The sequence below is a fragment of the Anomalospiza imberbis genome, chromosome 20 (genome assembly GCF_031753505.1).
Source record: "Anomalospiza imberbis isolate Cuckoo-Finch-1a 21T00152 chromosome 20, ASM3175350v1, whole genome shotgun sequence".
NCBI classification, from domain to species: Eukaryota; Metazoa; Chordata; class Aves; order Passeriformes; family Viduidae; genus Anomalospiza; species Anomalospiza imberbis.
The window spans coordinates 4,981,043-5,003,566 of record NC_089700.1 but is presented as its reverse complement, the minus strand read 5'-3'; the positions used below and the strand labels follow the sequence as shown (position 1 = coordinate 5,003,566).

Sequence of the window (22,524 nt, the reverse complement as noted above, 5' to 3'; positions counted from 1 at the left end):
ACCAGGGCTGGGGTGAGCCAGGGCAGGCAGGGCAGTGCCACACCACGGCAGTGGGAGCTGCTGGAAGCTGCAAAACTGTGAGATCAGGAGAGAAAACAACAGCCCACACCTAATGCCTGCCCTCCCCGGGAGGGATTTTGGGACAAATCAGTGAGCTTGTCATTTTTATTTTGGATGGAAGGAGGTGACAGCTCTGCCTGAGGGACAAGATTCAGCAGCTCCAGGGGACTGGCAAGACCCAGGTGTCTTGGAGAGCTGGAAGATCTCTGGCACAGAGGCTCCTCGTGGTGGGGGGAACAGCTCCTGGCCCTCCCCAGACCCCTTTGCACTGCTGGGCTTGGTCAAAGGAAGCTGTGCCTAGAGCCCAAAGCAGCCCAGCTCTGCCAGGGCTGGAAAAGCAAGGAAAAAGGATGTTGAGGAAGAGGGGGATCGTGAGCAGCTCACCAAAATTAGCCAGGCAAATTGACACCGTTCAGCTGGAGTGCCTGTGCCGACAGCCACGTGGGGAAATCCAGAATATCTCAGGGTTTGGAGCTGCCTGGGCTCAATTCCCGTGGTCCCTCCATCCCCAGAGGCTTTCTCAGGCCCCTGGGATGCTGGTGTTGATGGCAGCTGGGACGCTGGCTCCAGCACATGGGGACAGAGGTCCTGCCCTCCCCGGCGCTGCGAGACATCACTGCCTTTAGCTGCTGTAATGGGTTTCTAAAATTAGCTGCACACTCTGCCCTTGGACTCGAGCAGGACATTTCTCAGTTGTTTAATATCAAAAGTCCAAAAAAAATAAAAAAGGAAACAGAGCACAAAAGCCACCCAGTCAATGCATGGCTAAGTTTATTTTATCACTTGTCCGACAGAACTCGACATCTATTTTAAGTCATTTATGAGGAGTACAAGTGTGAATAGCTGCAGAAGTTTTGCAATTCCAAGACACCACATACAGCTGCTAAAAAAAGCAATTTTAACCTTCCCAACAAAGCCTCAAAAAAGCAGCCCACCCTTCCCTGGATCGTGTTTCTCATCTACTGATTTCAGGCAGCCAAAGCTCATCTCCCCCAGATCTGAAGTTGATTGCCTTATGCAGAGGGCCCCAGCCACAGCAGCATCACCCCCTGACTGCTTCCCTTCCATTTGGGCTCGGTTTTCCCTGTGCTGAGCAGGACAGGTGCAGGTTGGTCCCTCGGGGTTTATCCCTCCCTTGTATTTATGAGTATTTTACATTTTGCCATCGGCCACAGCTCCTATAAATAAACCCTGGCTGCCCGTGGCAGATGTGAGGCCTTTCCCTGCCTGCACGCTCCATTAGAGGCCCTGGCTTCCCAGCAACGGGAATGGCAATGGATGTGAGTCTGCAATGAAATATTAATTGGGAGCAATGCTGCTCTCCTGTCTACAGAAGGGAATTTTAATTGAGGACCACGGTAACAAGCTAATACCTTCCCTCACCATGTGGCCACAGCAGGAAGGGGAGTTGCTGGGACCTGCTCTTTTTAATTGGAGCATCTCCTATCACCTCTGTCTCCCCAAATCACCTCAAATTAGCAGCCCAGTGTTCATCACCCAGCAAACCCAATCACCAGCAATTGCTTGATTTGACTTGTGGTTTCCTAAGAGGCAGAAGCATCTCAGCAAGGAGAGTCTGGAGCATCCCTGTGAGGTCAGGCCTGACCAGCAGCACCTCCCTTCATGCCCTTTAAGTCCTAGATATTCCTAACTATTCCCAAACTGAGGGCTCCAGGTCAAGAAGGGCATCTCCAGTGCCCAGCAGCACGGGCAGGAGATCCCCAGAGCTGGAGCAAAACAGGAACTCTCAAACAGCACAACACCTGAAAATGCAAGTTCAGGAGGTTGCCTTTCCTCCCCATTTCTGGCTGGATTTAGCCCACCCAGTGCTGCACTGGACTTCAAACAGGATGGAGAGAGATGTGGATCTGGGAGGAGGGGAACCTCTGATCCTGCATTTTCCATGTGTTTTGGTAAGGACCGAGCTCTCTGAGACATCAGGAAAGCATGGGAACTGCTGCAGCCCTTCCAGGGCTGGAAAATGATTCTCCCTTAGCTGAGGCTTTTAATTTCACGGGTGGGAGTGGGGGGGATCGCTGCCTTCATCCTACAAAGCAGAAAGCAAAGCCACAGCAAAGCGGCCGGCAGCAGCGGGGACGGCTCCTCTGCGGGGCTGGAGGGGTCGTGTCCAGCTGTCACTGCCACATGCCACCCACGTCCCCGTTCTTGTGGAACTCGTGGAGGTGGTCAGCGTACCTGGGGAGAGGCCAGAGCCACGTTACCCTGCAGCCAGCCCCAGGCTGCTCTGGCAGCCCAGCACCGATTCCAAGGGGTCATTCCTCGAGGATAAGCACTGTGCTCTGCTCCAGCCATGGCCAGCAGGGAACTGGAGTCATGGCACGGGTCTGACATCCCCCAGCTCTCCAGGATCATATTTATAAACCTTTATCATAAACCTTTATCAGGATTCCTCCTGGGCAAGGACTGCCTGCAGGAAAGGCTTTGGAGAACACCCAACCAAACACAAATGGTTGCCCTGTTCCGTGAGCTTCTTCTCCCCCCCTCCCTCACTGGGGTTAAAGCCCAATTAACTGGCCTTGTTTCCAGCACTGGGGTGCCCAGAAAATCTGCTGCAGACCACCAAGCCCTGCCCACCAAGCCAGCCCTGAGGCCGGGCTGGCCCAGCCTGTGCTCACTCACTTCTTAGCACAGAAGGCGGTGCAGTCCCGTCCCACGCTCTCGCTCCAGGCGGTTTTGTAGAGCACCTGCAAGGGAAGGAATGGGATCAGCTCTGCTCCCACCTCCATGCCAGCCCCTCCTCACTGCAGTCTGTGCCACTGCTGTGCCAGCCTGGCCCTGCCATCCCATCATGGAGTGGCACAGCGACAGGGCAAAGGAATGGCTTCAAACTGACAGAAAATAGGTTTAGAATTGATATCAGGGAGAAATTCTTCCCTGTGACGGTGGGGAGGTTGTTCACAGAAGCTGTGGCTGCCCCTGGATCCCTGGAGGTGTCCAAGGCCAGGCTGGATAGGGTTTGGAGCAGCCTGGGACAGTGGAAGGTGTCCCTGTCCATGGCAGGGGGTGGAACTGGAGGATTTTTAAGCTCCCTTCCCACCCACACTGGGACTCTGTGATCACCAGCGTGGGCAACCTCAGTGTGCTGCAGGGGTTGCCCTCAGGATGGTCAAGATGACCTTTTCCAGTGGGTTATTTTTACTGGGACAGTGCTGCTGTGGTGGTTTGGGATAAGGCTCAGGGCTGCACATGGATGGAGATGTATTTTTGGAACAGGCTTAAGGAAGGTCAGTGCTTGGCTTGGCTCCTTTTTACCTTCATGCCTCCGGTTCTCATTGCAGAGCCGAGGTCTGAGGAGGCAGGAGGCAGTGCTGGGGTTTGGGAAGAGGGAGAAACCCTCCCATCACCAACTGATTGGTTCAGTCCCTGGGGATTTGTAAGCTGTTATCACCAGGGAATCACCCTAACCACACAAACACCCACCAGCAAATCCAGACCAGGGTTAATTGAAGTCTCCCAGGATCAGTGGCAGAGATGTCACTCCCTCTGTGGGGATGGAGGAGCAGGGGCTTCCTCCAGTCCCCTGTGGCACACACAGTTCATCCCCAGCCAGGCAGTGCTGGGTGCTGGATTTCAGGCTCTTTTGTGTCTAGATGATGTAAGATCATTCCAGCAGCCATGTAATATTTATGAATTTTCCTTTTTTTTTTCTTTTTTTTTTTTTTTGGGGTTAGAGCTTTAATGTTTAATGATGTTTAACTTTTTATTTCCTTTGCTCCTTTCCTCACCAAAATAACTTTGAGAGCAGGACAGAAATATTGTTCTGATTTGGCTTTCATCTCACTTCCTCGTTTAATTATTGATGATTTGTTTCACTTTTTTTTCCTCCCTGAAATGACAAATAAACTCCCAGAAACTGCAAGGATACAGGAGGAGTTTGCAACATGACAAACTCCCAGGAGATTTGGGCTGGCTGAAGCCTCCATCCCTCCCAAACCTCTGCTTCTCTACTTTCAACCCTAATGTAGAGCTGGGGGAAACTTGAAAACTAGAGAAAAACGGGAGCCACAGGGCACATCAGGAGCATGGAGAGAGCCAGAGCTCACCCCTGGAGAGGCAGCAAATGAGCTCCACTGAGCAGGAGGTTAGGGATGCACCCAGGAATAGGACCCACATGCTCTAGAACCAGGTAGTGTGGGCTCAGGGACGAGTATTTTATTCCTAAAATCACTTATGGTATTAGATTCATAACAATTAACCAAAATTTTGCTCCCCTTTAAGCAGAGGCTTGCTTGGCAACACACTGAACTCTGTGTGAGCTCCCTGCATGGCACCACGATGCCATGGCTGATCCCAGGAGCAGCATGAGCACACAGACAGCTCCCAGCTCCTGCCCTTGGGCAAGCCTGTGCCCACCCAGGGTGGGATACCCACCCTGTGAAGCCGAGGGGTATTGTAAAATGTAGGTGAACCTAGTGGGAAGAAAAGATGCTGTCTAACTCTAGTTTAGAAGGTTGAATGATTTCTTGATAATAACTGTGCTGTAATACATTAATATACTATATAAAGGAAGATACTAAAACTATATACCTTTTTTTCTAACTACTGTATCTAACTAACTAATAATTTGTGACTTTATCTCCAGAGTCCAGACACCGGTGGGTTGGATTGGCCACCAGGCTCAAACAATCCTCACCAGAATCCAACCAAGCAATCACCCCAGGTGAACGATTCTCCAAACACATTCCACATGGGAAAAACAAGGAGCAGAAATAGAAATTGTTTTCTCCTTCTTTCTCTCTGTGCACCTCTATGAGAAATCTTGAGAGAGAGGGAAATGTGCTTGCCACAGAGGGGATATTCCTTGGCATGTCCATGCCCCACGCTCCCGGCCCTGCCGTGCCTGCAGAGCCACCGACACAGCAGGTGCAACGCTTGGCACAACATCTTAAACCAGCCCAAATTCCCCCTGGAGGGGAGGGCAGCGGATGTTTCATCTCAGTGCCCACCCCCCGGGCCTCCCCCTCACCAGGAAGACGAGGCAGTGCAGGAGCAGGGTGTAGAAGAAGGCCACGGTCCGAGCGGTCTTGTTGGACAGGATGAGCCGCCCCTGCAGAAGAACAGAATGGAAAATCCCGTTTGAATGTGGGTCACTGGAAAGCAGCTCTCCTCAAAGAGGCTTGCAGAGATCCTGGCCAGGACTGGGAGCCCGTTCCTGCCAGACCCTGCACAAACGTGCAGTGAGGTGGTGTCTGCCACCCGCCTGTGCCCAGCTCTGAGCAGTGCTGCTCCTTCAAAGTGGCTGCACAAGTGCCTGCGCTCTCAGCCCAAATGTGCCCAAACCAAGGGGGATTCAGTGTGGGCTTTCCCCCACCGAAAACCCTTCTTGGGCTTTATTCTGAGATGCTTTAGCCCAGCTCTCTCCAGCAGCTCTCCCTGCTCCTGCTGTGCCAGCCCTGCCTCGGTGCCTGCTCCGCAGAGAAACCCCAGCAGTAATTAAGCTTTGCACATTTTTAATTCGTGAGCTCAAACAACTTTGTGCTTTGCAGCGTCCCCTCGTCGCCTCCTGAGCGGGGCACTGGAGCCAAGGCTGTGTTGGTGTTCCCAGAAGCTGCTCCTGGTGTCCCCAGAGCTGGGCCCTGGTGTCCCCTTGCTCTGCCTCTGCAAGCTCTGTCCCAAAGCTTTGCTCTCCACCCTTGCAGAGCCTGTGCCACCCCACAGGGCTGTCCAAGCTCACTGGGGGCTGGAAACCTGGAGGGTCGGGATGAATCACCCTCCACCCCTCATTTTGGAGAGGCCACTGAACCACAGCCAGACCCTGATGATGCCTGAGCCCTTTTGGCACATCCCAGTGGAAAACCTTTATGCCCATCCCTTCAAAAGCATGAAAATCAGGAGCAGCAGAGGAGTGGCTTGCAAAGGACAGGCCCTCCCTTCCTTCATAGCCACTCTTTATTCCTGCTGTAACCCAGGGACTCATTATGGACATAAGCACATTCCCCAAACACCACGCAGCCTTTCCAAAGCTGGCATTAAAACCCACAGATCTCCCACCAAACCCATTCCGGGCTGAAATCATCTTTGCTATTCACAGCCACGGTGGAGGCTGCTGTAACAAACAAGATTATGTTCTTAAATATTCCCAAGGAATAACTCCCCTAAGTCAGTTTTTTTTGTGAATGCCTTTCATTAATTCTCCGTGGTGCTAGCACGCCACACAATCCATATTCATGTTGGCATTTGCTTGGTTTTTATGCAAATGACAGCTCTGCCTTTATTACAGGATAGCTCTGTGTTCTCTGCAGCCCCACAGTCCCACGTTCACCTCCCTTGTGCTGGAGAGCTGGGGGTTAACTCAGCCAAAACCCCATCCTGAGCCTGCTGCTAATGCCACAAATTCCAGTATAAGTCAGATTTCCTCAATAACCTCATTTTTAGCTCAGAAAGTTATCCCCTAAGAGATGGCAGCCCAAGCTGCAGTGGCAGCAGTCACCTCCGTGGCTCAGACAAGGACCCTCTGCTGCTGCAGACACCACAGCTTCCTCAGGATTTCCCCTGATGCTGTTTTGGGAGGAAGAGCCAGAGAAGGAAGGATCAGGGCTTGGGAAGGGGTTTTTAAGGAGAATGCAATGAGAAGCCAGTGTGTGCCTGAGGACGCTGTGCTCTGTGGGGCAGAGATCTTCCCTGGAGTGTGGGACCCTCTGCAGCCCCTCACTCTCCTCCTCCCCACATGTGTGGGGTGCTGGGGCTCTCTGGGGGGGTCTCCCATGCAGGAAGGTTTGCCCCTGGCTGGGGGTGCAGCCCTGAGCCCCACACCACGTTAGAAACCAGAGGAGAGGTGCTTGGAATCTTAGGATAGAATCAGAATTGTGTAGGTTGGAAAAGACCTCAAAAATCTTTGAGTCCAACCATTCCCCCAGCACTGCCAAGCCCACCACTAAATCATGTCCCCAGGAGCCACACCTCCGTGTCCTTGAAATGCCTCTGGGGACGGTGATGGGCAGCAAGGGAGGAAAGGGATTGCTCCTAACCCAGATGCCAGCATGGCCCAGTGTGCTCTGCACCCTGCCCAGGACAGCAGGGATGGGCCCTTCCCACTGCCCAGGAGCCCCATTCCCTTGCAGGGAAAACCTCTCAGCTCCCAGCAGTGCTGGCAGAGCAGCCACTCACCATGCTCAGCGTGGCTTTATCCCAGGGACTGAGGCTCAGGTACTTCCTCTGGCGTTCCTACAAGGAAACCACACAAGATTTTGAGGCTCAGACTCAGAGGGCTATTTGGGGCTTGCAAAACATGGAAGGAGCTGTGTGCCACAGGATGGTCCTATTTGCCCCCCAGCCATCATCTGGGCACAGTGACTTTTTTTCTTTCTTTTTTTTTTTTTTTTTGAAAGGACGTTTGAGTGCCTTTCATTCTATCAGAGCTCCCTGGATTTCACCTGGGCATGATCCCACAGCACACAGAGGGGCTGATGCAGAGGGAGGGTGCTGGGGAGCCTTTCATACCTTCCTGCTGAAGGAGGAGAAGGGGTCCAGGCGTTCCTCGTACTGGGAGGAGTAGCGCTGCTCCGTGTCATCCCTGCTGCTGCCCTGTGGGAGCAAAGGCAGGTGAGAGCTGGCAGGGACACCCAGCGCAGGGACAGAACCCTGAGCTCCCCATTTGGAAGAAAACACCCCCAAAGGATGGAGCAGCACAGCCCAGAGCTGACCCACGGGGCTGACAGCATCTGTGCCCTTCAGAAAGGAGAAGCACACAGGAGCTGTCAGGGGATTCTGCCATGAGGACTCTCTGTTTCTCCTGTGTCTCCCTATTTTGGGCCCTTTCCATGAAATAATTGTCACCTGTGTCATCCTAAGAGAACTCACCTGGGCTACTGCAAATCCCACCCCGAATTCCTCTGCTGGGCCAGGCAGGAGGGAGACAGCAGTTTAGGAGGAGGAAATCACTGCTCAGACATAGAGCTGTTATAGGCTGGGAAAAGGGCAAGGAAAAAGAAGAAAACCCCTTGAAAGAAGGGAAAGATTTGGGTGGGTTCAGACAGGATGGATTTTATACTTCTCCTGTATAATTCCCCTTACACAGCCTTGGCTGCAGCGAGGATGCTCGTGCAGCCTCCTTGCTCCTCCTTCCTCCACCTCTGCAGGAGCTGCAGATTCCACAGCATTCCTGCCCAAATCCAGCCTGGGAACAGCACATGCTGCCACCAGCCCTGGGCACAGCCTGCTGCAGGCTCTGGCTCCTTGCTCCAGTGCTAATTCCCTGTCCCAGCACGGCGTCACTTGCCGCTCTGCCCGGCTCAGCTCACGCTCCCCGAGGGCTTTCTGGACCTGTTCCTACGTGCAGAGGGTTGCCCTGCCCGGCCCCATGGCTGGTTGTTACACCTCTGCGTAAACCTTTAGTAAGCCTGGCCTCACACACTGCAACCCAACCCTGGGGTCACTGTGATGAGACCAGAGCCCCATTTAGGGGCGAGGAGCTGGCCACAGCCCGGCCAGTGCAGTGATCTTTGATGAGTATTTTTAACATGTCACATGTCCCATTAGGGGGTGAATTATGCAATCCCCTGCGCTGCTGCCATGGAGGGTTTTGCCCTTTAGCTCATGGCAATGGCATTCAGGGGTTGCCTTGTGGCAGAGGATAAACATGGAGATGATATTCCACAGGAGAAAGGGGAAAAAATGTCAGAGGGGACGACCTGGCGTCATCACGGGGACATAATGAGAGGAACCAAATAAGGTGCCTCAAGCTGTAGGAGTTTCCCACCACCAAATGCCATTAAAATATCCCTCAACAAAACACTCGGTGCAGGCAGCACGGAAAGGCAGCAGCCGGGGGAAGGACGGCAGCGAATGGGTGTCCCCTCTGTGAGTGGCACTTTGGCATTTCTAAGGAAAGCCCGAGGTCAGGAGAGCCTGGCTCTGACCAGGGAAGTGCTGGCAGTGGAAATCTCCCAGGCAGCAGCCTGAGCCTCCTGCAAACCCCCAGGGTGGAACCTCCTGAGGGACACAGCACGAGCAGAGCAGCTTGCAGCAAAGTCTGCTCCCCCTTCCCAGCCCTCCCCTGGCATTGCTGGGATGATTTTGGGCTGGCTTCTTCTCTTTTGTCTTCTGGCTGCTCAGGGAGCAGCTCTCCCTGCTGGATACAAGAAGTTCAGGAACGAGCACAAGTGGGACAGGATGAATTATTTCCCAGGCTCTGCTGCAGGGGTTTGTTGCAGGAGGTCCCATTTTAACCTCTGGCAGAAGTATCCACACTTGCCTGCTAGAGCACCACGCTGCCAGCAGTGAGCGTCAGAGGGGGTGTAGCAGCTCTGTTAGGGAGACAGTTTGGGCTTCTGGCTTCAAAGATGTCAAAGATCCCTCAGCACAGTCCTAAACTGCCTTCCTGGCAGGGAGAACCTTTCCCACCCCAATAAGCTCCAGCTGCCATGCAAGCTGCACATTGGAAATGTGCAATTTCTGTGTCTGGGGGCTGTCCTTCCGTGTGAGCCCAGCCCGAGGATGGACAGACAGACAGACAGACAGGCACTCACCCGGCCAGGGTAGCTCTGCAGGAACTTGATCTTCTCGTAGAGCTTGATGTTGTCAGCTCTCAGGTTGTCCAGCTCGCTCTGCAGGGCGTGCACCGTGTGCTGCAGCATCCGGTTCTCCTGCACGGGGGTGTGGGGGGACAGTGGGACCCAGCCAGGGGGGATTCGGGCCATCCAGCCAGGGTTCAGTCCCTTTAATCCCAGAATTAAACCCCCCTGGCTTTGAATTCAAATTGCTCCCTAATTAAAACTGTCCCAGGTGTGGCAGAAGGGGGGTCCCAGTCCTGACCCATTAAGAAGCCCATCCCTCAGTGGCCACAGAAGGGCTGGGGCAGCCAAGGTGGCTGAGGGGGGCTTTGGGATGGGATGTGGCTCCCATGGGCGGTGCAGACACAACCAGACAGCTTGGAAAAGGTTATTTTGAGCTCTACTTCAATTTATTAGCTCAAAATGTATTCTCTATGTGCCTTTTCCATGGCACCCCCAAACACTGTGCCAGGAGTGCAGGGACACAGGGACAGAGGGACACAGGGACAGAGGGACACAGGGACAGAGGGACACAGGGGTTTGGACCTGTCTTGGAGCTGCAGCAGTGGGATGGGCTGGGGCAGGCTCTGCTCCTGCTCACAGCAGGATGTGTTTTCCTTTTGCCTGCAGTGCTTGGGACAGAATTCCCACAGGCCAGCAGAGCAGCCAGCCCAGGCTGAAGCCCTGCAGCCCCCCCAGCCCCTCCCCAGCAGACTCACCCCCTCCAGCTCCTGGTTCTTGGCCCGGAAGCGTTCCCTCTGGCTGGAGATGATGGAGAGGAGTGAGTCCACCTGACCCTCAGGGAATGAGGTGCCAGGGGATGGAGGGTGACCTGTGGATGAGGTTTGGTGTGAGAGATGACCTGGTAGATGCCCACCACCCACCCCAGGGGTGTGCTCAAGGTCCTCCTGCTGTGGGACCTTGGGGGCACCCAAATCAACCCCTGTGCACAGTTATTACAACATAGACTGCTATTTATGCTGCTTTTTTTTTTTTTTTTTTTGTGGACTCAGTGTGGACAGGAAAACCAATTGCATTATTTGGTGCAACCCATGGCTGCCTTTCCCTGACTCCAACCCTGCCCATCCCTGCCAGACTCTCTCCTCTGGCCTCTGCAGCAGCTGCAGCATTAAAATAAAGCCCCAGAGCCACAATCCTCTCTCCCATACCCTGACTCTTCATCCACCACCAGCTTGCTATGCCCAGGACCCCATTTTTTGGGTGTTCCCCCCCTTGATGGGGCTCTGTGGGTGCCTGGGAGGCTGTGGCCATCCCTCCCTGCTCTTCCTTCCTGGCAGTGGCATTCACAGCCAAGGAGAAATGTGTCCCCAAGGCCATGACTCAACCAGCTGCACTGAGCAGTTATTCATGGAGCAGGATGGGTGGCTGCAGGTTGTTTAGCTTGGTGGGACTGTTGCTGTGATAATGTTTATCTTGTGTTTTCAAAACAAACAAACAAACAAACAAAAAAAAAGCAGGCAAAAAAGGAAAAAAAGGAAAGGGATTTTTTCCCCCCAGAGGAGCAAGGAGTTGTTATTTTTGTTTGATTCATTTTCTCCTGCAGACCTCAGAGCAGGGGCTGATGTACAGGAAATGTTTCACTCTCTGGCTCTGGAGGGGTTTGGTGTGGGAAGAGCAGGAGGCAGAGCACAGAGCTCAGGGTGTTTGGCTCAGCCTGGGCTCACCAGCTCGGCACAGAGCCAGGCCTGGCATGTGCCTGCTGCACCCCTTGGCAGGAGCCAGAAGATGGGCAAACCGTGCCCAGCATGGAAAACCATCCCAGTGGGAGACACGCTGAGCAGGTGACGGCTCAGGAGCTGCCATCCCTGGAGAAGTGACCACCCTGCCCAGTGACACCCTGGGGTGTCCCAGCCCAGCCCAGCCCAGCCTGGCTCCCCCTCTCACCATAAAACTGCGCCGTGGCCTCCTTGATGGGCTCAGGGATCTTCTCCAGCCCAGGGGTGGCCGCACCCTGGGCAGCACAAGCAGAAGAAATTAAACATTTCCCACCCACCCAAAGGTGCCTGGGCAAAGCAACCCCTCCTGGGTCCTGCTGCTGCCCTGGCAGCTGCAGCCTCATCCCTGCTGGACGGGTTCTCTGCAGGGATAAGGACTGTCCCAGCTGATGCTCTGCCTCAAACCCCAGCCGCTGGCTGGGAAGGGGAAGAAATACTGTGATATTGTTTATCGCGTGTTTTCAAAACCTTTCAAAACAAACAAACAAAAAAAAGGCAAGCAAATAAAGGAAGAAAAAGGAAAGGAATTTTTCCCCCCCAGAGGAGCAAGGTGTTGTTATTTTTTTTGATTCATCCATTCATGCCATAATTTTTTTTTTTATTCACCCATCTCTGCTGGGTGAATTACCAGAAAGAAGAGGAAGGAAATAATAATAATATCAATAATATCAACAATAATATCAATAATAATAATAATAATAATAATAATAATAAAATAAAAATAACAATAAATAAAAGGGAAAAAAGAGGAGGTGAACACTCCCCCACGCCCCCAGCCCTGAGAGCCAGCCCCGGGGCCATGGGCAGGGCTACCTCTGCCTCTGGGCGATGCACAGCAGACAGGGCTTGGATGGTGCTGAGGTCCTGCTCCAGCTTGGCCACGAGCTCCTTCTGGCCAGCCAGGGTGGCCACGGCCTCGGTCAGCTGGATCTGCAGCTCGGCACAGCGCACTGCAAAACAGAGCCAGGGCTGTCACCTGGGACCCCAACGCCCACACTGTGCCAGGGGACACCACAGAGCTGAGAAAGCCCACCTGGAGCACCAGAGCCAGCTCAGAGCAGCACCCCTGTTCTCTCCTTATCTCTGGGGACCACAGCAGCAGTCCCTGCTCACACCAGGGGTCCAGCCCTCCTTGGGGATGCCCCAGGGTGGGCACAGTCCCTGGGAGGGAGCAGTGCCACTCCCAGGGCCAGAGGCAGCTGCCTGCACTGCCACAGCTGCTTCAAAGGCATCAGCCAGATATTTTTGGTGCCCCAGGGGTACCTGGCAGCATCCTGGCTGGGCAGAGCGGGGGCACCTGGAGCAGGTTAAGGGGAGGCGAGTCCATGAACTGATCTCTGGGTCTGGTCTGCACGGGAAAGGTGACGGAAGAGGCTCCCCTGGCTGTGGGGGCTGGGAGAGGCACTCACAGGGCAGATGGTGAGTGGGGGCCTGGAGCAGGGTGGGGGACACCCCCCAGGAGGGCTCAGGTGGGACCACTCCTGCCCCAGGCACGGAGCCAGGCTGTGCAGCCCCCGGCATTCCCGCTCAGCCAATTTTCTACAAAGGATCCCTCTTTCCAGCTGCCCCCCAGAGTAAAACCCACACCCTAAACCACAACAGGCGCTGCTGGAATGCTCCAGGAGCAAAACAAAAACCTCTCGTTCCCCTCACATAACCCCAGCCCAGATGTGAAGCAGTGGAGCAGATGGGAAGCAGCTACAGCGAGAGGCACGGGACCAGCACCGCAGGGCAAGCTCCGTGTTCTGTTGGCAAATCCATCCCAAAACTGTCCTGCAGCAGAAATCAACTTGTTTCACCCTTCTCCCTGGCTGCCAGCAGTGTCTGGGCCTCTCCCTGGCTGGGAAACCTGCTCAGCTCCAGGTTCAGAGCTGGTGTTTTGCACTGCCAGCACCTCCACCACAGGGACGCAGGATCCGTCCCTCTGTGCTTGGATTTCCAGGTGGGTCAAAGCTCAGCTCCCATCTGTTCCAGTCCCTCCCTGATAATTCCTGTTGTAATGATTCCCCTAATTTCCAGACAGCTGGAAGGCAAAAAAAGTCCTCATTCATCAACAGCCAGGGAGCAAGAAGTGCAGGGGTTGCCTGGGGAGCAGCAAGAGAAGGCTGTCCTGAGGGCTCCTACCCTCTCTGAGCCTTCAGACAAGGGATGCAACGTGTGCACAGCTCAATTCCAGCTCTCCCACTCTTGCCAGGCTGGGAAATGCTCCCCACACCCTGAAACCAGCTGTGGAGGGAGGTCCTTGCACAGGGAGTGATGCCCTGGCCACAGGGCTGGACTAAGAGCAGCAGTGCTGGGGGCTCAAAGGGATGCCCAAAGGGACCCTGCTTTGCCAGGATTCAGGGTCTTTGCTGGTGCAAATTCCCCTTTTTTTTGGTAGGTGTGGCACTTGGGGACATGGCTTGTGGTGGGCTTGGCAGTGATGGGGTAAGGATGATCTTACAAGTCTTTTTCAACCTAAACAATAAGAAAGACAGTTACTGTGTTGGTGTAGCAGAATTTCAGAGTGGTTTGGGTTGGGAACAAACTTAAAGCCCATCTCACTCCACCCCCTGCCATGGGCAGGGACACTTTCCACCAGCCCAGGTGGCTCCAAGCCCTGTCCAGCCTGGCCTTGGACACTTCCAAGGATCCAGGGGCAGCCACAGCTGCTCTGGGCACCCTGTGCCAGAGCCCCTCCACCTCCATCCTCACAGAGAAGAATTCCTTCCCAATTTCAAATCTAATCTTAGACTGGATAAATTTCTTTCAGTTTAAAGCCATTCCCCTTCCCATGTTATTCAGAAGGACCAAGCCTCACTGCAGGGAAAGAGAGGCGGCACCTGCTTTGAACACAACACATGGATTTATTTTTTCCCCCTCTGCATATTTACCTTTTAGAGCCCCCAGTAAGAGACTCAGGACTGAGCAGTAGTTGTGCTAAAGGCACATCCCACTGGAGGTCAGTATTTCTCCAGGAATGGGGAATCCCTGCCTGCTCCAAAACATGGGTGGCCTGATGAAAAATATTTGCATCACCAAGATTTGGAAAGAAGAAAACCTCTTCCCTACGGTTAATTATTCAATTGGCTGTCTTTTAAAACGGCATTAAAATGTAATTGGGAAGCTATTGCTGGCCAAACATGGGCTGGGGGGGCCAGTTCTGCACGAGGCACTGCTGAGCATCCTGTCCAAGGTTCACCACAGCAGGAGATTACCTGGGGCAGGAATTGTTCCCTGGCCTCCCACCCTGCCCAAAAATCCTCTGCAGAGCTGAGCTTTGGAGCCTGCAGAAGGAGACCCGGGCCCTGCATCTCTCTCTTAAATGATCCTTTTGGCTTCTGAGTTACATGGACTGAGTTTTCCAATTTAAGAGAACAAAGGGTCACCAAAGAAACACAGCTCTCAGTTTTAAAGGAGTCTGCATCCTTCCTTCCCTTAGGTTTCACTCGGCCTTGGCCATGAAACCATCCACGAAAACAGAAAAGGCTGGAACCCTGTCTGACACTGAAAGCACCAGACACACGGAGCTTCCCTTTCATCTCCCCGTCAGTGTCACTCCTCACAGTTGGTTTTTGGGGTTTTTTTTAATCATAACTTTCTCCTTTCACAGGGGCCGTGGCCACCCGCGAGCTCGTCACTTCTGTGCCAGCGACTCTTCACCTGCAGCAGCAGGAGCAGGGCTCTGCCAGGCAGGCAGGGCAGCTCAGGCACTGAGATCCAGCAAAAGGAATCTGCCTTTGTGTTCCCCGAGCTGCTGAGCCCTCGCTCTGACCCCTCAGATGTGCAAATGCCTCAGAGGCCGGGAAGAGAAGAGCTGCTGCAGAAAGTAATGGGAAAAAGAAGGCAAAGTCCTGGGGAAAGTGGGTTTCAAACCACGTATCTTTAGCCTCAAACTCTGCCAGCTCTGCCTTTTAAAAAGCCAAGCCTGGCATTGCCATGGCCTCATGAAGAAAAGAGCAGAAGTGCAGGGACTGGGCAGCCCCACACTGGCAGAAGCTCTGGTGCCACCCTGGCACAGACAGGGCTGGTTTCCCCTTGTTGATGCACAGAAAATCAGAAGCTGGGACTGGACTATTCCCATCCCTGGAAGTGCCCAAGGCCAGGCTGGATGGGGATCTGAGCAGCCTGGTCCAGTGGAAGTTGTCCCTGCCCATGGCAAGGGGTTGGGCTTGGTGACGTTAAAGGTTCCCTTCCAACCCAAACCATTTAATAATTCTGTGATACCTTGCCAAACACTGAATGAATACTCAGAAAGAACCTCTGCACAAAGAAAATGCTCTAAAGAAATGCCTTTTCTGGGAATTCTATGTGCCCAAGGGGCACAGCCATGGATGACACTGCCATGGGATGAATGTTTCTGGAAATACCATCAAGGACCTGTATGGACAGGCCATGTGGTGGGACACACAGTGAACAAGTAAAACCCAAATTAAGAATAAAAGATTGACATGAGTCTCACACTTCTTTCGCTGTGAATGGCCCGGCCAGTCTCTTGCCATTCCAAAGCTGCAGGTTAAATCCTTGAAGTGATTATTGAAGAAAAGAGTCCTGGAGCCCCAGTCCCCAGGCTGGTGGGGGGCAGAGCCTGGCAGATGCAGGGGCTCATCAGGAGTGCCCCTGAGGCCACGAGCCCAGCGCTGCCACAGAGCAACAGCAACTCTGACTCCTGTAACAAGCCCCAGCAACTGGGCTCCCTTGGCAAATCATCCAAAATAAACAGCATCTGTTTTCACAGATGGAGAAAATTAAGACATACTAGCAACTTAGTTTGAAGTTATAAGGCCAGACATAAATAAATGAGAGGCAATCTTTCCATAAGATGGTGGCTTGATTACTGAGGATACAGACAGATGAATAAATCACCTTGGGGTGAGATAGGCTGTAACTTGCTACACGTCCATGGGACCAGGGTAACTGCTCATGTGGATCCTCAGAGCCCCGAGGAAATGAGAGGTGAGTGGTGTAGCTGAAGGGATAGGGGTAGGAGCACACACATGGGCAGTTATGGCAGATTAGCTGATGCTCTGCAAGTTCACACCCTGATTTGCCTCGTGGAACTTTTTAATCTCCCTCCATTTACTGTCTGGCCTCCCTGAATTTACATAACTGTAAAAAAAAAAGAAGAAAAAAAAAAGAAAAAGAAAACAAGCTGAGAAGTGATGTGGCACGCTCTCTTTGAAAAGTCAACTGAAGTGCATTGAAAGCCACTACTTCAAAGGTTTGAAGTCTATTTTATTGACTGGAAGGAAGATGATGGTAAGATAAGTAAACCTTGGAGTGCCTTGGCGAGAAGGCTCAAAGCTGGAGACCCACTCAACACAAACAGGGGTGTCTGAGAGTGCCAGGGCGAGGAGCAGAAGCCAAAGGAAGAAGCAGGAAACTGGGTCTGCCATGGCCCCTTTGATTTTTCCAGCTCTTTCACCTTTCCCCATGCTGGGCCACTCCAGTTCATGACTGGACAGTTACATCTGAGTTGAAATCATTGCTCTTCCCCATGAAAAAAACGTGCCAAGACTTCCTGGCATCGCTCTCCAGGAGCCTTTTCAAGCCAAGAAAATCTTACCTCCGGCTCTACCCGATGCCAGAGCTCCCAAGGCTTACACATAAACTCAGGCCCAATTTCAGGCTCTTGAAACACTTGGCATTTAGCTTTTAAGGAAGTCTGGAAAGGGCTCTTTATTGCCCAAAGTCCTGCTCCCCTCTGAGGGGAATCAACGGAGATGACTCGACCTTGACCTCGCGCTTTGTAGCTGGAGGGGTGAGGAGCACACGATCCCAACGCTGCAGATTCAGCCCTGCATGCACAAGATGATTTTCTCTGCCTTCCTTTTTGGTCTGTGAAGATGCCAAGGCCAAGAAAGATCTGAGCCAAAACCCTTCCTGCAAGAGGAGGGTTATCAAAGGCCTGTCACCATTGCACAGCTCGATAGTTCCAGTTCTGTCTTGACCTTTTCATGGTGAGGGACAACATTTCTGCCTGGCTCAGAGTGTGTGGGAGTCACTCAATCCACCTCAACTTCATGCAAAGCATTTTCCTTGGGGGAGCTGCTGGGAGCTGTCATTAGGCTGAGAAACAGGACATGGAGGCAGGGAATGATGGAATATTTCTTTCTCCAAGTCACCAGAGCCCCGTCCGTGGGCTCTGAGGTGCAAATCTGCTCAGAAGTAAAGGCTGAAGAGCAGGTTTTAGTGCAAAAGCCCAGCTGAGCATCTTGCCTCTCATGAGGCAATGAAAAATCAGTGTCATCAGAAGGGACTGTGCTGTTCCAAACATGTCCCCAAAGTAAATAAAGATCAGGTGTTCCAGGGATCTCACCAATACAACAGAGACACAAAGGAATTGGGCTTTAGGGTCATTTTAAAGCAACTTTTGTAGAAATCTCCAGGGAGGGAGGAAAGGTCAGTGAGCTCCAAGAGTTCCTGAGCAGCCAGAATGCCTGGATTACTAGTCTGGGAATGATCTCAGCCTGCAATGCTGCTTCTGGGCTGTCCTGGTCCATCTGTACTTGCCACAAGGGCATTCTCTGATCAGACCTTCTGCAGGGCTTCAGAAAGGCCAGAAAAACCAAGGAGAGGATGAAAAGAAAGGAATGATGACAACTCTGAAAGCCATCTCTAAATTCTAGCACAATCTCCCTGGTCTCCAGGCACAGGTATCAGGCCTGGAAAAGCTCCAGGAGTGCAGAGATGAGGTTTCTCTGCAGCTACAGAGTTGTAAGAGAAGCCATCAAGAACATCAGTGAGGTCCTTCAGGGATGATACCCAAGAGGAGCAGTCCCAGACAGCAAGGGATGGCACTGGCACCAGTGAAGGCAGCAAGAACAGCCTTGCTCAGTTTTACTTTCAAGTGCTGCCAAAGAGACAAGAGAAACTAGGGACAAGTAGAGAGCAGATCATGCCCAACATCCTGAGAACATCTGAGACTTAATCTGCCCAAGTGACAAAGGAAGCACAAGGAAAAGCCCCAGCTGCCATCAGCATCATTCTCTGAGTTCCTGCTGCCCTCTCCTCAGTGCCCTCAGGGCCAGCCTGGAAAATGGCCTCGGGGAAGAGAGAAGGAGCCCCCAAACTGCAGCATGACAGGACAAGGGGGATGGTTTTCAACTAAAAGAGGGCTGATTCAGGAGAGTTCTAAGGAAGTTTTTTTTTTTTTTTTTTTTTAATGATGGGGAGGCCCTGGCACAGGCTGCCCAGAGAAGCTGGGGTTGCCCCTGGATCCCTGGAAGTGTCCAGGGCTGGATGGGGCTTGGAGCAACCTGGGCTAGTGGAAGGTGCCCTTTAAAGGTCCCTTCCAACCCAAAGCATTCCATGACTCTCTGGGGGCTCCCTCCCACCTCTCTGGGTTTCTCTCCCAGTTGCTGTCAGAAGAGGTGCAGGCGAGATTTCTTCTCCCTCCCCTGCTTTTCTCCCTTTCTTTTCACATTTTGAGGGCCTGCTGGGAAAGGAAGGTTTGAAGGATTTCTCCTTTCCCTTCCTCCTGGCCCAGCCACTCCAAAATAAACAGCCCCCAGCAAAGAAACCCAGCACTGCTTAATAAATTCACCCTGTAAGGAGAGAGATTTCATACAAGAAGGGATTATTTCCAAGGGTACTAAGATGATTACATGGGTAACTTGGAAGAGTTCAAGAAAACAGTTTGAATTTTCTTATCAGTTTCCCATAGCTTGGAGCAAAAAGAAAATAAAATGCTGTGCTGTAATCAAATCATGTTTTTTGAAGCCCTCTGTTGGCAAGCACACAATTCCTTCACCACTTCCATTAAAACAGAAAAACTGAGGAGAAAATGACAGCATTTCCACATGGAAAGAAGTGGGGCTCAGAAGCACCATGTCAGCCACTCACAGCTTCTTACCTGGTGGGAACATGATGCCATGTGAAAAAATATCCCTTTTCCCACTGCAAGTCAAACTGGCTCTCACTGATGGTGGAGCAGAAGCACAGCCAGGACCTTGGCACTGAGGTGTGAACTTCCTCCTGCACCCAAGGATGCCACAAACAAGGACTTTTCCCATCAATCCAGCAAATCCCTCTAACATTTCCTATGCAAACCTCACCCATCCAGCCCCCGCAGCAGCTCTGTCCCAGCAGGAACTCACAGTGATGTCCCAGTTCAAACCAGTAAAGGTCTATGGGAACACACAGCATACAATTTTTTTTTCCAAAAAGAGAGAATTTTGACATCCTTTTGAAGGGCTGCCCCAATAAAGTTATGGTGGGAGATCCAGCTAGCCCCATAAATATCTGTTCCTGACCTCTCAGATGCTTCCTTGTGGTTTGGGTTGCCTTCCTAACTTCCCAGAATTAACTTTTTGAGATTTAGGCTTGAGAGAACAGCCTGGCTTTATCCCAAGATGCAAAATTCTGAGCTACTCTGAGCCTCCTCCAGGTCAGTGCTTTCTCAAGTTTAACACGTCTTTTGCTTATGACCACGTGTGGCATTTTAGGAGTTTCATGCTGATACCACCTGAAGAAAAGTGCAGGTTACAAATACACAGATTAACCTACCTGAGGCATGGCATTTTAAAAGTCTAGCTGTTTAGCATCAAGTTTAAAAAAATTAGGGTCAAATTATACACAATAATACCATTTATAGCAATCAACAGTTGGACTAGTTATTAAAGAGAAGGGGTAAAAATAAAAACTGTTAAATCATGAACCTTTCCATCCTGTGGAACAACTTGCCAGATGCTTCAAAATGAGAAGATGGATATTTGTCATGAAATGAAGGCATTCAGTAGCATTTTTATTACATTTTGAAGAGAATATCCCCACAACTGCAGAACTAAAGACGGCAAAGACACACTGGACACCAACACGGAGCTGGACAAAGTGCCACCCTCACTGGGGTGGGAAATCCCAGGCTGACTCCCTGCTCTCCAGGACAGAACCACAGCAAATATCCATCCTGGCCCTCCAAACTCCTATTCCACAGGAAACTCCTAGGAGCGGGCTCATGACAGCCTGGTAGGAGGAATGTGTCGGGGATCTATTGCAGGAGATGGTGGGAAAACCAAGGTAGGTCCCCCAAAATAACCTTCAATTCACAAAAACCCAGACACAAGCACACCAGGGACAACAGAGCACCCAGGTAAGCACAGACACACACACACAGCCTCTACCTGACACCCACAGCATCCAAAAAATGACTTCTTCCACTGCTTTTGAAAACATAATCCCACTGACAGGTTACAGCATCTGTTCCTTACCAAGCTCCTCACTCTGTAAATACTGAGAGTATTTATAGGAACATCCCATAAGGCACAAAATGAGGAATTTACTTTCCTATAAAGGATCTGTAAAAATAAACAGCGAGCCAAATATCTGGGAAAATTCTTTGACATTTTCATTTCTGAATCTAAAGCATTTCTGACCTCAGGTAACTGACATTGTTTTTCTTTTTAATTAGTTTATATGTTGCTGTGGTGCTCAAAACAATCCCCCTTGGCAGTCTCAGACCCCAAAGAGGTATTTTCTGTCTGTGAAGCCCACCTCACAGTGACTGCAGCAGGAATGGCCACACTTGCATTTCACAGAACATTTTGAACATCTAACAGTTCAATATTAAAGATACTGGAAACACACACACACTCCCCATAGGAACTGATATACAAAATAGAATTTTCCTCCCCTTGCCAAACGCAAATCCCACCAAATCATCCCTGTGATCCCTCTGGGCACCACCAAAACCAGAAGCACAATGTAAATGTTTGCTGCTTGGACTCAGGTCTCACCTCAATAAAAGACAGCCCACGCGGAATTGTGTTTGTATAAAAGATATTTACTTCAATTATCACACCTAGGGTGCTAGTGAATAATAATAATAATACATCGTGTGAGTTTCATACAGTGATATTGCTTCTCCATATCATATAGGGACCGTTGTACAGTGCTGAGAACAAACATTTTATGGCTAAACCAAACAAAGACAGAAACAATGCCGTCTGCTGACGAGGGAGCGCTGCCCTGCACTGCCAGCCAGATAAACTCTTACTTTTTATGTTTAAACAAATACCAAGAAATAAAATGTTACAAAAGATGAGTCACAGCAACACAATGTGGGCTTCTCAAAGCTACTTGTACAAAAAAAAATGACACTTTTTTTTTTTTTTTGGTCAATTGGGTCTTTGTGAGGATCTTTTTTTTTTCTTTTTTCTTTTTTAAAATCCGTGATTGTGAATATAACAAACAAGCTCTAAAAACATCTAAGACTTAGTGCGTTACAGAAAAAATATAAAATACTGCTAAAAATGTAAGACACCACAATACACTGGGGTAAAAACTGAGCTTATTATTAAAAAAAAAAAAAATAGTTCTCAGGAAAAAGTACACCACTTTCTGTTCGAGTTCATCTTGTGCTGTGTTAGTAGTCGGGGCATTTCCAAGGTCTGCCCATTCTCATGGCAAGTAGTTATTGCACAAATGCAAAGAGTTAATTTTTTAATTAAAAAAAAATAAATGAAAAGGGACATGAGGGAAACAATTAAAAAAAAAAAAAAAGAAAAAAAGAAAAAAAAAAAGAACATCCCCCCCTCCCCAGCCTCCATCTGCTTTGGGATCGACATCCAAATTTGTATGTGTGACATTCTCACAGCATTTCCAGCAAGGAATGGGAGAAAATGCTTTTCACCACAGAAATGCATAGAGTATTCCAAGAGGAACAACCTTTTTTTTGGCAGAGCTGATCCAACACTTATACTAGGGCTTTCTTTACTCTCATTTTCAGTTTCTTTTTGGACTACACCAGAAGGAAAGAGAACCTGACGTGGGAAATTCGCTGGATGGTTTTTTTCTTTTAAGTGGGACACCCTCAAAAGGCAAAGTGCAAATTTGCTTCCCAAGCCCCAGAAGTGCTGCTGTGCCCTGCAGCTGGCCCAGCACCTTCCCCTCTGCCCACGCCAGGGGGGAGCTGGCACGGCCGGAGCCTGCCCATCCCTCCCCGGGCCGCGCTCCTGCCCGCATCTGGGGCTGTTCTGCTGCTCGCCAGGGCCACCTCGCCAGGGCAAAGCCTGTCTGCACACATCTCCACCTGGCAGCAAAACTGAACCACCCCTCCGTGCCACACATAGTGCACAACGTGGATTTCCAGAGCTCACACCAGGAAAAGTTGCTGCTGCACAAGGTGAATTATTATTTTTCGCTTTTTTTTTTTTATAATTTGTTTTTTCCTTGACCAGCTTTTGAATGAGAAGGAAATCAGCTCTGAATTCAGAAAGTCAAACATATGCCAACAAAGA

General features: G+C 51.1%; 1 protein-coding gene across 2 annotated transcripts in view; it reads right to left on the bottom strand.

Moving 5' to 3' along the window:
• Positions 1 to 814: 814 nt before the first annotated feature.
• The window catches only part of CUX1 (cut like homeobox 1), a 307,420-nt gene continuing 285,710 nt past the window's right edge, over positions 815 to 22,524 (bottom strand). For both annotated transcript variants that reach the window (XM_068210258.1, XM_068210259.1), the window contains 9 exons: positions 12,122 to 12,258; positions 11,478 to 11,544; positions 10,292 to 10,404; positions 9,549 to 9,665; positions 7,522 to 7,605; positions 7,189 to 7,245; positions 5,048 to 5,128; positions 2,701 to 2,765; positions 815 to 2,256 (listed from right to left, as the gene is read on the bottom strand). In XM_068210258.1, coding sequence (XP_068066359.1) covers positions 2,196 to 2,256; positions 2,701 to 2,765; positions 5,048 to 5,128; positions 7,189 to 7,245; positions 7,522 to 7,605; positions 9,549 to 9,665; positions 10,292 to 10,404; positions 11,478 to 11,544; positions 12,122 to 12,258 — 782 coding nt within the window. In that variant the 3' untranslated portion in view covers positions 815 to 2,195. The remainder of the gene's footprint in view (positions 2,257 to 2,700; positions 2,766 to 5,047; positions 5,129 to 7,188; positions 7,246 to 7,521; positions 7,606 to 9,548; positions 9,666 to 10,291; positions 10,405 to 11,477; positions 11,545 to 12,121; positions 12,259 to 22,524) is intronic.